An 18,139-nucleotide genomic window follows, 5' to 3' on the forward strand; every position below is an offset into this window, starting at 1 on the left:
ACAACGTGCCACGTGTCAAAGTCAATGTTCAATATTCAATGTGGTCCATATATTTGTTATTTTTGTTCAATTTAGTCTATTTTTTTGTTAAAATAAATCAATTTGGTCCCTCTCCAAATTAAAACCAAATTTAATTTTTATATTAAAATTCTTATTAAGTATTTTTATATAATATATTAAAATTCACATCATTATAACTTTGATATAAAAATTAAATTTGGTTGCATCTTCGATAGGGACAAAATTGGTCAATTTTAAACAAAATTAGAACTAAATTGAACAAAAATAACAAATATAGGGACCAAATTGAATATAGAACATTGACTTTGACATGTGACACCTATTGGGTTGACACGTTGACATTTTAAAAAAATTATAAAAAAATTCAAAAAATTCAAAAAAAAAATTTAAAAAATCATGAAGTAACACGTGACGGTCATTGTTCACAGCCGTTAATGATTTAAACAGTGTTAGCAAAAAAGGACTCAATTGAATAATATTGACGAAAATTGGGACATATTCGAATACAAAACCAAAATTAAGACTTATTTGACAAAACTTAACAAAAATTGGGACAAAAAAATATTTTAACCTACATTATATTATCAGACTCTTAAAAATGTTGCCACATACAAACCTGATTAATAAATTAGTGGGTTAATTTATGATCAATTTTAATAATTTATCAATAATGGGTCACACACAAACTAATGTGATGATATTTGTCGGTGGAGAAAAATATTACTAATTAAATTGAATAATTTAATTTTAATTAATTAATATATTTTTTTTAAGTGAAATATTATTTTATGATAACACCAAAAATACAATTAATAAAACTTTAAGAATATATAAAATCGATGAATTAACTTTCAAATATAATTTTATAAGAATTAGTTTGTTACCGAATATAAATATTTAGTTTGGTTTTTATTAGATAGAAACAAGAGACAAATGTGGTGCTCAGTGATTTTCTATAAGATATAATAAAATAAACTTTAAAATATACATATTTAAATGAGAAGTAGGGGCGGACGTTAAAAAAGAAAAACTCTCAATGAGTTAAGTGTTGACACAATAGATATCATTTGGTATCATTTGGTGTGGATACACGTAAAATAATCTTTATAAGTTAAATAAAAAATTTCTAAAAACTATTAATATGATATTTTTTCTTAAATTTGTTATCTCATTAATATTTAGTATGTTTAATTTAACCAAAATAAGTTTATATTTTTTATTAAATATATTATGAATGCCATCTATGATCTTCAAAAACCACTCAGGACAAAAAAAATGTCACTATATACCAAAAATCATCAAACGAATCACAATTATAATCCGCAAACAAGATCAATAATTGTTTCAAGTAAATTAGAAAAAAAAAAAAACGATGATAAGAAAAAATATTAATAGTCAACAAATTAAACGTCAAAACTGTGAAAAAAAAAATTGGGCAGAAGAAAGATAAAGGAGTTATTATATAGAATAATGATACTTTAATCCACCCTCTGTACTTATTTTTAATCCACCACTCTCATTATCTTTAAATTATCATATCATATCATTACAAAAATTAAAATAGATGATTTAAGAGTGATGAGAATGATAGGTTAAAAATGGAGAAAAAAATAAATTAAAATATCATTTTTTTATTATATATCACAAAAAGATTAAACCGGTAAAACAAAGCTAAAAGTTATATAGATAGCAAACAATAATGAACTGACAAAAAATAGACTTATTCACACAAATAACGGAGAATCTACTAAAGCTTTGGAATATTATTTTCGGGCGCTCAAACGAAACCTATTTTTACCCCAAGCTTTTAATAATATGGCCATGATCTGTCATTACGTGCCACTATCTCCGCTATAGAAAAAGAAAAGAAAAACAAACAAATCCACAAATTTTAATATAAGAAATATAAAAATATAAAAAATTATAAATAAGAAAGACTTTATATATATATATATATATATATATATATATATATATATATATTCAAAACAACAATTTTTATCAACCGTAACAAATAAACTTCATAGAAGTAAAAATATGAAAACAAAACTAATAGAGAATATTAGGGTTGGAAAATTTGAAACGATTATTTATTTATTTAAATGATTTAGTTTAGTTTAGTTTTTTTTTTTTAATTTTGATTCATTTTGTTTTTCCGATTTGACACTAGCAGCATAATGTGACTGGACAGGAAAACCATATTTAATATATTTTTAAAATTAAAATATCAAATTGACTAGTTGCGTATAGAAAATTAAAATTTAAGATTAAATAATTGAAGTACAGAGGAAATAAAAAATGATTTACGGCAATATTTTTTACAATGTGAAATAACCTATTTTACTCTCTTGCCATAAGTGCCAGCAAACTAAACTAAAATTACCAACCAAAAAATTATTCCATAAAACATTGCCGTAAATAATAGAAATTAGGTGGTAGACGAGGCCGATTTCGTTCAAAACCCCAACACAAAACCCTTGTAACCCTGCGACGCCGTTTTCCTCGTCTCTCTCTGTTCCTCACTCCTCCGCCGTCTGCTCCGCCGTCTGCTCCGCCGTCCAAAGAGACCGAGCCGTGCCTCGAGATGGGTAAGAATGAAGAGAACGATGCTCTTACGAAGAACAAACCTTCCACTGAAAAGGTACTTCAGCACATAGTTTTTATGGACCCTAACTTGGTTTATGAATATTTCATTATGTTATTGTCGTTTTCCCTATTATATTGCATTTATTTTGTATACGAATGCTGAAGCGAAAGGAAGCCATCTTTGGATCTGGTTTAAGTTATTCAGTACACTTTTGAGCTCACAATTCGGAATGAGGAGTCGTCATAATTGTGTTTTAATATTTTAATATAATTTTATTTCTTTGTTAATCCAGGAGCATGCTGAATGTTTGGTATTTATGCTTTGTATTCTTAAGTTTTTTTTTTTTTTTTACTATTGATTTGATAATACTGCTTTGCAGGATATTTTGTCTGAGCTTGAGTTGAAAATGAAAAAGTATCTGAGAGGAGAAAGTGCTAATTTGGAGGTACAAGTCATTGAGGTTGCTGGAATTGAGACACTGGTGCTTGATAATGGAATCTTTTAGTCTTAATTTGTAAACTGTAATTTGCAGGGTTTGAAGGATAAAAAGCTGAAGGGTCAACTAGCTATTAAAGAGCAGTTATATGGAAAATCTGCACAAGCTGCTGCCAAGGCCGAGAAGGTATTACATTGAATTTATCTTTTATATTATTTTGTTTTTACATATCATATGCAATTGGATTGTTCTCTCAATGTTGTTCGTGGGTGTGGACGAAAGCTCTGTGCAAAATATCGACGTGGCATGTTTGTTTGCATGCTTTAGTTTGATATCGGATTTATCATGAGGTAACATGATTTGATGCATAAGCATGTTTGAGTGTTTTGCTTCATGGTGGATCATTGTTGAGCTTAGCCAGGTTATTAGTTCTGGCCTAGGTTTTACTTTACTAATGAATTAGTTGAAGCTTATGCTCTAATTGGTATGAAGAGAAGTTAATTAAACCCGAATTGCATGGAAATTTGAAATATCACATTTATGCAATTAGTTAATTAGGCTGTTATGTAACAGTCAACATTGATGTTTTTGTTGTCAAAATATCCTTCCTATTAAGTAAAAATTCAACTATGCAGTGGCTTATGCCTAGTGAAGGAGGTTATCTGGAGGCTGAAGGCTTGGAAAAGACATGGAGGATCAAACAGGAGACAATAGCTCAAGAAGTAGATATCTCAAGCTCACGGAAACAGTATGATATTATTTTACCAGGTACTATTAATGATTGTTTTTTTTCATTTTAACTTTTTCAATATGTTGGTAGTAATTTCTTCTCTGGTGACCTACTTGTGTCATTATATACTGTGAATAAAAAATGCTTGATGTACTTGTTAGAAAAATGTTGTAGTGAGGATAATGGTAAAATTTAATTAGTTTGTTTCCTTATTTTTTATCATCATTACCAATTGGAAATGTGGATGTGGTCTTTTCTTGATCTGTTATTGAGCCAAGGATATCTTTACTGTTTTCTTGTCAAGAAAGTGAGATCGTATAGTTTGAGAATATCATGAAATTTGTGTGTGGAAGGAGCAGCACATTGGGTTTGAATTGGTCCCTGGGGCATAGTTGTAAACTCGGACTGAACTTGCTGGTTTGACCTTGAGCTGGAACTGTTATCAGTCTGGTCTGTGATGACTTCATTGACCCTGTTAAAATGGTAACCTCATCCGGTTTAGATGTTAACTCATTAATTCATCAAACTGTGCAGCAGCACATTACCCCACGGTGTCCATCAAGTCCAGGTGTATGTGAAGTGAACCTGCTAAGAGGAAAATTCAAATTAAATTTAATAATTGCACTAGCCTAGATTTGATCTAAAGTGCACAAGTTTGGAGCTACTCTCCTGACCACAAAACCAAATCATTTATTTGGACATGTGATAATGTGATATATATTATAGAAAGGTTATATATTATACAACTTTTATTTATAGACCAGTTCATACGGTTCAATTCATTGGTTCAATCAATAACTCAGACCGTTTCAGTGACCAACTTGTCTTTAAAACATTGCTATGGGTTGTTTGATTGCTCCTGCCTGAGAGGCTAGACTTATGTACTATGATTTATGTCTTGTTCTCTCAGAATCTTCTCCATTCATTAGCCATAAAACCTCTATTTACCTTGTGGCAAGGAATATGTGTATACCACTACTGATTATTGCATGTAAATTATTTAATGGGTATATTTACATATATTTCAATAATATTATGGATTGATGGAGCATGACATGTGATGCTTGTATGTATGTAATTCATTTTCTTTTCCTGTTGCATAATGGAAAACCCGATTTCTTTGGCTACTAACCAAACTGTTGTTGTGCTAGAGGTCAGATTGACCTTTTACACTTAATTCAAGTACATACAAACTTGAAAGCAGATCTGTTTAGTTCAGTAACTAAATGAATAGTTGGGGCTTGATGTGAGATGCAGGATGCATGAACCTTATTTTCTCTCCTGTTCTGACACAATGAAAAATCCATGTTTTTGGTTTGCAAGGCCAAATCATTGTTCTGTGGGCGAGATAAACCCTCTACAATCAGTCCAAGTGCATAAAAATTGGAAACTGATATAACTTGCACATAATTGCTTGTATATTGTTATAGGTACCAGATGGTCTCCTTTGTATGCTTTTTGCTCTTAAATCCTGACTCTTATTACTGATAAACCTTTTAAGAGAGTTTTGCCCCATAACTGTCTTTCACATTAAATATTATGATTTAATGCAATGACTTCAATTTCAGTAGAAGTTATTGAAGTTGTGTGCTTCATAATTAATTGACTAGTGAGAAGTTGATGTAGTTTTTTAGTTATGTCGTAAAATAATATTCCTTTATTTTTTACTTGTTCTTGACTTTGTTATCTTCGTGATTGGCCATTTATTGTATTTGGTTACAATCCATATTTGCAGAACTTGGTCCATACACTCTGGATTTTACTTCAAGTGGCCGGTATATGGCTGTGGGTGGTCGTAAGGGCCATCTAGGAATAGTGGACATGATAAATCTGAGCCTAATTAGAGAGCTTCAGGTATGCCCAATCCTAGTTGAGCTTGTTATGCTGGGTTTTACTATTACTAACTAATAAATTTCATAATATGTTTTATGTTCAAGAACATTGTTTGATTTGTTCTTTTCTAGTGGTAATGTTCATTGTGACATATATACATGACATCATTCAGTGCTGATATTGACCACTGAAAATAACCAAAACAACGTTTGTTGAGGTTTTTGTGAATAGCTGATTGTTAATTGCCGTAACATTTTAAAACGTGTTTTTTGGTGAAAAAGTTTTTTTTTTTTTTTCAAAAAATGATCCTAGGTTCATGATAGCTGAAAACTGTTTAAAAATATAATTGGCCGTATAAGGATATTACTGAGTTTTCCAGAAAACTGTTTTTTATTGTTTCAGGTAAGGGAAACAGTGCGTGATGTGGTATTCTTGCACAATGAGCTCTTCTTTGCTGCTGCACAGAAAAAGTAATTTCTCTTCCTTTATTTGGTATTCCACTGTTTAATCTAAGTAACAACTTGGTTCTAACAATAATTTGATTACTCTTTAATGATGTAGACATGTAATCATCCTAGTTACATGTTTGTAAGTATGTCGGCATTTGACACTGTCATAGTTCGGATGTCAACACCATTAATTCAGAAGTAATATAATAACTGTGTGCACCAGATTAACATATTTATTAAATGATGAATATCATAAACATTAAAATGTTTTTTGGAGGTATCAATTAATTTATGTTATTACAACAAATGCATCTCTTAAATCTGAATGGTGAAATAAGTGAGGTTGGGGGAGGGGTATGGTTGGAAGTTCCCAAAATAAAAGAGTGACATGAATAAACTTTAATTAAAAAATTTGGGGCAGGGATCTTCAATTTATATGACGCACCCCACCTACACCTGCTATTCAAATTTGCGGACACTTATTAACTAATTATATGTGACTTTGAAAAAAATAGCATTCATTACAACATCAATGCATAATTTTTATAAGTTTTTTCTTGCAATAAACTATAGCCAACGATGGCTGTCTTTTAAGATTGATTTTATTTTTTCCCTTGGGAGGTGAAACGAATTTTAAAACTATGGTTACCTAATTCTTGTTTTTACGTTTCTTAATTCGACATGCTTCCTGCTTAGTACTTAAACATGAATATCAGACTTCAGTTCCTTATATAATCCTTTAAGATTTTTAGTTTCATCTCTGGTTGTGGTAGCATGATGAGCTTAATCAATCCATGTAAATCTTATGATATTCTTGTTGTTTTCTGTAATTTGGAACCCAAAATAAGGTATCCATGAATTCATGTATATGATGACTTGAATATTGAATTTGACAGGTATTCATACATCTATAATCGAGAAGGCACTGAGCTTCACTGCCTTAAGGTTGTTATATTTCTTTTGCAATTATTTTTTTATAAATTTTAGCTATTAGTGTATTATCGTTGTTTGGAGTGTTTCTGCATACGCTCATACTTGATGAACAAGTTTATCTTTTGTATTTAAACCTTTCATTTTGGTATGCTTGACTTTTAAATATCACATTTAGTTGGTATTTTTATTTCCAATGTTATTTATCTGAAGATTCAATAAACTCTTTTACTACCCAGAAGCTCGGTTATGTTATGAGTCATAGGGTTTATTATAGGACATGTTATGACATGCATATCCAATACTAGTGCTGCTTCACATTGCTATTAATCTTAATTTGGACACTGTTAGGAGTTAGGAGAAAGGGGAGGGAAATTAGTTAGGACCTATCATTCGGTAAATTGAGCACTTGCTATTTGTAAAAGGAAGTATTTCTTTTGAAGAGGAAACTGTTGGAGGAGGGACCTCTTTCCTTTTTGTTCTTTTCTTTTGCAATCAGTCAAGGAATACAATCTTTCTATGTTTCTCTGTTTCGTAATTCGAGTTAGGAGGCACCCCTTCGTTTATTTGGTTAGGCTGGTTAAATTATGTTGAATTTAAGAATGAGATACCATTAGTGGAACTTAATGATGACAATTATATCGAAAATGTAACAAGTGAGGACTCGTTATATTGAGAAATGAGATCTATAAATCTGTGCATTTAGTCAAATTTGAATAGAAGGTTAATGGACATTTCTTTTTAAGTGATCATGTGACAACTAATTAACTTTTCATTTTGAATATCCAAACATGATTGTATGACTTTATAGTTTTCATTTGTTACAATAAGAGTTCTCAATTGATGCACCCCCTTATATACGAAGAGGGATTATAACTTATACCACATTACATCACCAACTTGTACACTTATGTAATTTGTCACAATAATCCATAGTTTTCTCTTGATACACCTCACACACACATATATGTATGTATGCATAGGATTTTATTTTTTTATTGATCCAATCCTTGAATTTTAATTCGATGTTACTTTGATTGTGTGCATTGATATTTTGTCAAATATAGATCATGGTTCTTGTTATCCTATTTTTTGAATTGTAGGTTATGTCAATTTTGATGTACATTAGTGAGATATGGAATAATTTTGTTGTAATGTAAGATTTTGGACACATGGGATGCTTCCTTATAAACGGTTTCCTTTTTCTCCAGGAACATGGTCCAGTGTTGAGGCTTCAGTTTCTGAAAAACCATTTTCTCTTGGCCACACTCAATAAGTTTGGGCAGCTTCGCTATCAGGACGTTACAATGGGTTCAATGGCAGGTAGTTTTAAAACTGGCTTAGGACGTACAGATGTGATGCAAGTAAACCCCTTCAATGGGGTTGTTTCTTTAGGTCACTCAGGTGGTACTGTTACCATGTGGAAGCCGACCAGTTCTGCTCCTCTTGTCAAGATGCTATGTCATCAAGGGCCTGTTTCAGCGCTGGCATTTCACTCAAATGGCCACTTGATGGCCACTGCAGGGAAAGATAAAAAAGTCAAGCTTTGGGACTTAAGGAAATTTGAGGTTCTTCAAACCTTACCTGGTCATGCAAATACTCTGGATTTTAGTCAAAAGGGCTTACTTGCTTGCGGTAATGGCTCATTGGTCCAGGTTCTGCGAGATGTTTCTGGTACACAGAATTATTCCAGGTACATGACTCATTCCATGGTGAAAGGTTACCAGGTAGGAAAATTAATATTTCGACCATATGAAGATGTTTTGGGTATAGGGCACTCCACGGGTTGGTCTAGTATTCTTATTCCAGGAGCTGGAGAACCCAACTTTGACTCATGGGTTGCAAACCCGTTCGAAACTTCCAAACAGAGAAGAGAAAAGGAAATACGTGCTCTACTTGATAAGCTCCCACCCGAGACTATCATGTTGGATCCCAGCAAGATTGGTACGGTGAAACCAAAAAGAGAGAAGCCAACAAAGGAAGAGAAGGAGGCTGAGATTGAAGCTGCCGTTGAAGCTGCTAAGGGCATGAAACTGAAGAACAAGACAAAAGGAAGAAACAAGTCAGGTAAAAGGGTACAGAAAAAGCAAGACGCAGTTACTAGAGTGAAGAGGCCCTACTTGGAGCAGAAAATTCAAGAAGAGGAAAACTTGTCAAGAAAGAAGCAGAAAACTAGTGAGGGTGTTGAACTACCAAAATCTTTACAACGGTTTGCTCGTAAAAAACCATCATCGTGATCTAACTTTCAAGTAGCCTTGTATTCTATATCACTGTTCTCCCTTTGATTATAAGCTTGTATTTTTTGTTGCCCTTCATATTTGTAGTCCTTTAGCCTCGAAGTTGGCGTTTTTGTGCCCTTTAAGTAAGGGGCATATCCAAATTTTGCCTCAGAGACCCCTTGATTAGAGTTTTTTTAATTCTAAGAAATCTTCTTTACCTACACAAAAATCTGATCATTAATGATTCGTTTGACTAAAAGTAGTGTCTGGATTTGTGTAATAGAGCAGTGTCACTCGAGTATCTTTCAAAAAGTAGGTGACATTTACTCTTGACTATTTGAAAACTGATAGTTCAATAGCAGAGCAGTAAAAAAACACTTCCATAACTTTTAGTTATTATTGAGGATGTATGTTCGGAAAGTTTTACTTCAGCTATGTTTTAATTGATGGAAAAACATGAAATGAAATATATGGAATGAAAACATAACATGATGTAAATTTCGTTCCGTTTCTAGTGTACGAAATTTATTGTGGTTTCTTATTGTGATTTGGTAGATGTGGACATGTTCTGTACAAATTTATAGAAACAAGTGCCCCTGGAGCTGTTTATAAACCATATTCTGCAAGTAATAGGAGGTTAAAGAGCTGCTGTAAAATAGTGTACTGAAATGGTTTTCGATCGATTAGATATATATTTTGAGGTATGACAGATGAATATATATATATATATATATATATATATATATATATATATATATATATATATATATATATATATATATATATATATATATATATATATATATATATATATATATTTCATTTGTTGTTCATAAAACTGTTACTACTAGACCTCTTTTTATTTATGACTAAAAGCAGTGCATTATTTTTTTGCTACTCAACATGTTACTGAGTTCTACACCCAGAGGAACCTTTTGCCATCGTCTTAGTCATGGTGGATCTTATTGTGTAGGTAATGAACGACTAAATCACAAATTAAAGATTATAGATATCGTAATGTATGCATTTTTCATTCCATTGAACCAGTAAATGGTTTTTTATCACATGGATTAACCACCCTTAATAATGTTGTTTATTGTCTTAAATAAACAACAACAAATAAAAAACGTATAACTAAATTTAAATATAATATAATAAATAAATTATAATACATAATATACATTTAGTGCTTGTAACAGCAATTTTTTTTTAATTTAAATCTGACTTAACAAATTTATAAAATAATTATTCTTTAAACTTTGGTACTTACGCTCTTTAAGATATTTAGAAGAAAACATATATTAACAGGGTTTGATTATATTTGGTGATTTTTTAAGTAAGTAGTATATCACAAAAGTATATTTTAGTTATTGGTTTGAGTAGTAATCATAATGATTTGTGTAATATTATTTAAAATAAAAAATTAGTTATATATAGTAATTTGTAAAACATTGCTTTTATTTTAAATTTATTATATTAAGTAACATGTAGACATAGGTTGAATATTAAAGTATTTCTTCGTATAAGACTAACAATTTGCAAAGTGAATCTCTATATTTGATGCTAAACTCATTTAATAGATAATTTTTTTATGCACATCACGATCATGGATATATATATTTTTTAAAGTATTAATTGGATTCGAATCCAATTGTTATACATGTACCATTGATATCACATAATTGTAAAAAAGTAATTTCACATTATTATTACTAGTATTAATAATAATGCTCTCATTGGATCATTATTATTACTTTCACAGGTCGATTATGATTCTTAATATTATTATTATATTTTCTTTCATAGTCACTGCCTATATTTATATCTCTAAATAAACCACTCCCTTACTATTATTATAACTATTATTTTCACTCTTTCTATAATATTGTCTCCTCTCATCATTATAATTATTATTGTTGTGATTCTTCCTCTTATAATCTCCAGGATTTCATGAATATGTATTAGAGCAAAGACTATTTCCTATAATAAAATATCAAGAAAGGGAGATGTTGCGTGTATTATTAAATTGATTAATGACATTTATATATTAAGATTCTATTATTAATTATTAATGTAATAGAATTGGATGAGAGCAACTCTAAACTTCTGAATATTTGAATAAAAACAAAATAAACTAAAAAAGCTGGAAAGGGAATTTGGTGAACTTTTTATGGCTGTAGAAACAAGTAGACACAAAATATTTAAAGTTTGTTGGCTTTGTTGAATAATTGTTGAATGGTTGTTGGCAAAATGAAATAAATTTATTAAGGAAACTTTGGAAGAAGGGTGAATATAAATGGACATGTAACAGTTTGGTGTTGATGATAGCAGAAAATGTTATTATTTTCTCTTACTTAACTCTCATACCAAACATTTTTCCTCTATTTATAGCCTTACAACACCGCCATTGACAAACCCCATAATATTAAAAAAAAAAAACTTATAAATTTATCTACCATTTTCTCTATTTATAGTTAACTACAATTTTTTTTATTCTTTTAAGTATTTTGAGTCTTGTAGGTATTTTATAATTCTTTTTACTACTCGAAAATGAATCTATTTGGTTTAAATAATTGTAGCCTACATGATATTCGATCACGTGACTATAAAATATAATAAGCTTCTATTTAAATTCCTATAGCATGATGAGTCAACTTCAAATGTACCATTGTTTCTTTTATAGCTTTTCTTTTGTCACCGTGACAACAAACTTCCAACCCTACATTTTTTATTTTATTTTTGCTAAAGTTTTAATATATTCTCTTTCATAAAAATATCTTCTTGTTAATGTTGATCATTCTGAATATTTTCATCATGTCTCACTTGAATTCTATCGTCATTTTTTTATTATTTTCCGTGTAGATAATTTCATTTACTTATAGATAAAGCAACAATATCATATTTACATAGCCTCACTTTTGTCCTCTTGAATCATTGATCAATGAATAGCTTGCTTCAAGTCGAACTTTTTTTAATTTTAACACTTTAATTTCATTGTCTTTGCTTCAAATATCTGTGGTTGCTTTTGTCTTCAAAAACACTATTTATTAACGTCCAATCGGTGAATATTCTATCCTTTTTATGCTACAAGAGAGTCATGAAAACTCCAATTGCATTTAGGAGAACAATTAAAACAAACATTTAAAGTAAATACATATAGTATAAAATTTTCTTTTTAAATATACAAATGAAGTATACGTCGGAAGTTACATGTCAACTATAGAGAAAATCAGTTCATAATATATAAGTAGATGCAGACCTTGCAAGCCAGTTTTATGGGATTGAGTTAGATTTAAAGTCCACTCTTAACATGATATCAGAACTAAATTAGAATCTATCCTCACTCTATAAATTATATGTTGAAAGTCTCGCATCGACTAGATTTGTGGAGTTAAATTAGAATTACCCAAGATGAAAAGATTGCTAAAAAAAATGCAAACCTCTGCATCTGTATGGATTGACCTAACTACATTGAAAATTTTTAAACTGTATAATCACTTTAAACAATTAACTCACTGTTGATATGTCAGGTTGATCAGCAATTGCATAAGCTGTTCTTGGAAAAAAAAATAATGAATTCGTACGTAACATACGATTTTATTAAAAATATAACTTACGTTTACTAATACCACTTTATTTATTTTTTTTCAATATAAACCCTTTGTAATCATTTTTTTCCTGAAATTTAAAAAAAATTGTAATCATGATCGAAAAAAGAAATCAAATTTTTATTTAGAATTCATCCAATTTTTAGTAAATTTCATCCATTTTTATAGGTATGAATTATTGGGGCATAACCCATGTGGAATCAGAAAAATAATTGATGGAACAGTGAGTGAGTAAATGGTGGTACATGTTTTGCAGAAGGTGACATTGAGTTCACTGGTTTATTCACACACCACACTCAATCAAATGAGTCAGACACAGAAGTTTAGGTGCTCATAAAACATAATACTTGGAAGACACTTTATTTTGTAAGATTCAATTTTATAAATTATTTAACTTTTTTATTTTTATTTAATTTTGAATTCTTAACCATGATAATATTCATAAAATTATATTTATTTATTTTTCTTAGGTACCTCTGTAATTGGAACTGTAACTGCAGATGTAATTATTTGTGCAGGCTTTGGTTTTATCTGAAGTTGTTGTGGCACATGAAAGAGGTGGAAAAAATAAAGAGGTACTCTGCAACCTGCGAACCAAACCCAATGTGTTTGGTTTCAATTGAGACGTGACTTTGTAAAAGATTCTTTCACTTTTTACTCTTAGTAGTTTTACATCAAAAAGATATTTTTCAAATAATCGTGGTTAATTTTGTCATCTGAATTATGATAATATTAAATAAGTGTAAAAATTTACTCCATTATGTCAGAGAACAATTACCGCAACGTTCCATTAAGATAGAACTTCTAATGAAATAAATAATTTAATTAATGATAATAAATTATAACGCGTATATGTTTAGAATAAATATAATTATCTTTTTCTTATAATAAGTTTTGATTATTTATTATATTAAAAAACTTAAAAAAAAAATAGAACTACAGTGATATGTTTTGTATGTGAACCTGTATTTTTAGAGAGTAAGTTAGGATTTTTTAACATTGTTTGGTCTAGTCATATTCTTTTTTTTTGTAGCAAAAAAGGAAAAAAAGTAAGGAGAATTAATAATTTTGAGTTAAGCAAATTGTTTTGGATTTTTGGAATTGAAAGACCAAAGATGATTTGAGATTAAGAATTTAAAAAGGAAAATTTAGCATAACTTGGATAATTAATTGTAGTTTAGTTTAGTTGTTGACATCTAAAAGTCTTTTATGAGTAAATGATGTGTTTGAACTAGTTATAATTGGATATTGTATGAGTGTTATAATAAATACTTGAGATTAACTGCTATAAGAGTTTTGAAGTATTAACGCGACATTAAATTTATGTTTTAAATTTGTTAAGGACGGTTTTGGTAGAAAAAAGTTTGGTAAATTTTGAGTAAAATGTCAAAGGTATTATATATTTTATGATTTTAATTTGATTGATAAAGATATCATATATTTTATTTTCTTGTATTATTATTAAATATTTATATATTATGCAGGATTATATATGAAAGATTCTTATTTGACTCTCTCTTTAGACCTATGTCTCTTATTTTTAGGAGGTCTTCCTCTACTAGCAGATTTTTTTCGAAAAATTTTATTTATTCTGATGTGAATGACAAACAAATCCTATATTTCTTGATTTCAATAGAACTCCTTACAAGCAAAATTTAAGATTGAAGATAAGGAAAGAGATTAATTAATATAAAGCTTAATATTTTATACTTCTAATAATTAACTTTATAATAGAACAAAGTTCAAAGAAGGGAGAGAAAATGATTTTTTTGGATTTGAGGTTGAATAGAAAGAAGAATTGAAGACCACCTAAGAAAGTTGTTTCTGTTGGCAACCATTGTTGTTCACTTAGTTTATACATTATATAAAGTTGTTTCCCATCCAAATAAAAGTTCATAATAACTAAAAGTCAAATTATTTATGTTTTATACTCCTTTCGTAACATCTTGTTCTCACTTCTCTATCATACGTGTATAAAGCTAAGAATAACCAAAAAAAAAAAAAATTCCATACAAAAGTTTATTAGATAATTTATTATATTAAAAGTTTAACAGAATTAGTTTTAATGTTTAATTCTTTTATCACATAAAAATATACCCATACATAATTTCTAACGAGAAAAATTCACATATTAAAGTTTTGAATTAAATATATTTTTATCTAATTCTTCTTCAAAACTGTTGATCAATTTTAAATATAATTCTCGTATTTCTTCTCAAACTTCCATGTGTAATTTTCTATTATACCCTCGTAGATCACTTTGGTTGGATTTGTCTTTATTCCCTCAATTGGCTTATTTATTGATCATCAATCTATTCTTATTTGGTATTTTCTATAACCTAAATTACTTATATTTTCAATTGAAACACATGTAAATTATAAGTCACAACATAGGAGTTAAACTAGCTCATAATCTATTAGAAAAATAAATATCAAGATTTTACACGATTCAATATTAGAAGTCAATTTCTTTAACCTAAACACATTTACTTTTAGTGTAAATTTCACAATTCATTTATCTAACTATAAACTCTAAAGATTCTTTTGGGTTGAGTGATAAAGTGACACACTTTTAACATGTGTTACTTAAATGATGATCATGTCCCCACGTGGAGTAAATTAATTGGGTTTGTTAATTTTTTTTTTGTTTTTATTTTGTCATAATATAACTCTTATTAAATTATTATGTATTGATTTGAAAGAACATAGATAGTGTTTTTTTTTTTTTTTTAATTAAACAATGGTTACTTAGACACAAGTAAACAAATAAGAAAGTTATCCCTCCATTTTTTTTTGTTGCTGTCTCTTAGTGTTTGTGTTTTGAACCATGACGCTCTTATCCTCTCACCTCCTTCTATTCTCCGCCGTGCACCGACGAACGCCGCCGCCGTGCACCACCCTCTTCCGTTGGAACAAGCCAACAATAATAGACGGCACCGTCCGTTTTCTGCGTTCTCCTGTCATGCCAGGTGTCGTTTTGGATCAAAGGGTGTCGCGGTTTGTTGTCCCCGCCGCAGCAGAAGATCTGCTCTACAATGCCGGGGCCACCGTTGGTGTTCTCGGCGGCGCGTACGCCCTCGTACGTGCCTTTGATGAACTCACGCGGAGGAACATCCTCCATCAGGTACAACTTCAATCTTTGTTCAGTCACTGCTTGCATGCAGATACACAATTTCCAAAACAGAGTTCTTTTTTTTTTTTTTTCAGTTTGACTAATTATTGATAAATATTCGTAGAAAAAAAATAAAATGAATTAAATTTGTTTTACATCCATTGGAAGAAATTTTAAGTTGCAATGAATTGTTATGATGCTGATTCCAATGCAAATTTAAGGTGCAAGTAACAAATAGTCCATCCTTTAGGAAACCTACGCTGAAGGATTAAAAAGGGTACCACAAAAAATAGGTTTATTTGTTTCCTTCAATTTGGGTTCTGGGTTTTATTTTCTGATTTGTGTGTTGGTGGAAGTTTGGGTGCTTGCTTGACTATGATGTGACCCTTTGGTTCTGTGGAAATTGGTTGGACAGGGTCTGAGCAGAAAGCTGGTGCATATATTGTCTGGGTTGCTTTTTCTGGTTTCTTGGCCTATTTTCAGGTATCTCATTTCTGTGTTAGAGATCATGGTTTTTTATCTTTCATACGAGGAAGATGTGAGCTGTGTGTAATGCTGATTTGTTTGAATGTTTTGATTTTAATGCTAGGATAGCAACTCCCCTAAGGCTCGCTACTTTGCCGCTTTTGTACCTCTCGTCAATTGCTTGAGGCTTTTGGTGAATGGCCTGTCATTGGCTTCTGATGAGGGACTCATCAAATCATTGACCAGAGAAGGAGATCCACAGTAAATTTCCTTTTTTATTGTATCTGGTTTTTTGTTTTATATGCTCATGGCGTTGTTGAGAAACTGCAAATTTGGTCCAGGCAAGGCATTAAATGTTCATTTTTGCCTGCAGAGAATTGCTAAGGGGTCCTCTTTATTATGTTTTGATTTTGATCTTTTGTGCTCTTGTGTTCTGGCGTGAGTCTCCAGTTGGTGTGGTCTCGTTGGGAATGATGTGTGGAGGGGACGGTAATAATATAGTAAATAGACTTTCTTCTACATTCTTATCTAAGTGATGGTTTTCTGCTTTTGTTTTTTCAGCATTGAACTTGATGATTTTGCAGGTGTAGCTGATATCATCGGTAGAAAATATGGGTCCATGAAGATTCCTTACAATCAAAACAAGAGTTGGGCCGGTAGCATATCTATGCTTGTTTTTGGATTCTTGGTTTCAATTGGGTGTGTAACAATCTTATCCAACTTTTCCTTTCACTCATTAGGAAATCGACTTAAAGATCAACTTCATTCAGTTTTCTTTCTACTTTATGGCTGGATATATGAACTAAAAATACATATAAAATGGGAAATGACATTGCTCACAGTAGATATTTGACACTGATGCTTTTGATCTTATTATTGCATGTAGGATACTGTGCTACTATTCAGTTTTAGGACACGTGCAGTTGGATTGGGCAAGTACTGTGCCCAGAGTTGCTTTTATTTCTTTCGTGGCAACAATTGTGGAGTCCCTTCCCATTACTGAGATAGTAGATGACAACATCTCTGTTCCACTAGTTACAATGGCAGTGGCATTTTTAACTTTTCACTAACTCTTGAAGCCTACTGGCTTAGATCCCCAGAAAAGTCATACGTATCTTCTCTATTCAAAATTTTCTTACAGTGCGGCAATACGAAATTATCTCTAGTTTGTTCATCGTAGAGGAATTGTTAAAAAAAGTTACTCAAAATCATTGTCGAGAATAGCTATAACTATTCTGTTGTGTTGATGTCTTAATTAACACTCTGCATATCTATTTTTATTTGAATTTAAGAATCTTGTACATTAAAAAAGCGGTTAATCACAATTGATACCAAGTCTCTTTGAAAATTACACCCAAATCTATTGGTTAAGCATCGATAGCAGGTTTTTGATGTCAGAGTAATGACTATGCAGTGGCAATTTTGCACGTCTCGTCCCAATCGCAGTCAATTTGCCTCAATGGATGAGTCACGGAACACACTCCAAAGCGTAGCTTAGATCCTTAATATAGTTTAGGTGAACCTTTGAATGGTTTATTTTGTTTTCGCTTCAGCAATGAAGCTAATACACCAACACTGGTTGGATGTTTTAATCTGTGCGTTAAAGAAAACGTCACATCTTTGCCTAACTACCATTCTGCACCTAGCAATTAGTCAAAATTATGCATATCTGGCCAAAGGAAAAGGGTCCTTATTAATTGTTTTTGGTAGCACATGTAATTCAGCACAAACAACTTTTAGTTATGTTTG

At 30.6% G+C, this 18,139-nt stretch overlaps 2 protein-coding genes across 2 annotated transcripts; both read left to right on the top strand.

The window, feature by feature from the left end:
- Nucleotides 1-2,422: 2,422 nt before the first annotated feature.
- On the top strand, nucleotides 2,423-9,464 carry LOC114192236 (probable U3 small nucleolar RNA-associated protein 7). Its single transcript, XM_028081889.1, has 8 exons — nucleotides 2,423-2,662; nucleotides 2,988-3,053; nucleotides 3,141-3,230; nucleotides 3,680-3,812; nucleotides 5,510-5,628; nucleotides 6,010-6,077; nucleotides 6,953-7,001; nucleotides 8,198-9,464. The coding sequence occupies exons 1-8, from the start codon at nucleotides 2,606-2,608 to the stop codon at nucleotides 9,221-9,223; spliced, it is 1,608 nt and encodes a 535-aa protein (XP_027937690.1). The 5' UTR covers nucleotides 2,423-2,605; the 3' UTR covers nucleotides 9,224-9,464.
- A 6,093-nt stretch (nucleotides 9,465-15,557) lies between these two features.
- LOC114190768 (probable phytol kinase 1, chloroplastic) lies at nucleotides 15,558-17,676 on the top strand. The gene is made up of 6 exons (XM_028079789.1): nucleotides 15,558-15,937; nucleotides 16,341-16,408; nucleotides 16,520-16,651; nucleotides 16,764-16,879; nucleotides 16,975-17,089; nucleotides 17,277-17,676. The coding sequence occupies exons 1-6, from the start codon at nucleotides 15,641-15,643 to the stop codon at nucleotides 17,458-17,460; spliced, it is 912 nt and encodes a 303-aa protein (XP_027935590.1). The 5' UTR covers nucleotides 15,558-15,640; the 3' UTR covers nucleotides 17,461-17,676.
- The last annotated feature ends 463 nt before the right edge of the window (nucleotides 17,677-18,139 follow it).

Source organism: Vigna unguiculata, chromosome 7, assembly GCF_004118075.2.
Source record: "Vigna unguiculata cultivar IT97K-499-35 chromosome 7, ASM411807v1, whole genome shotgun sequence".
Lineage (NCBI taxonomy): Eukaryota > Viridiplantae > Streptophyta > Magnoliopsida > Fabales > Fabaceae > Vigna > Vigna unguiculata.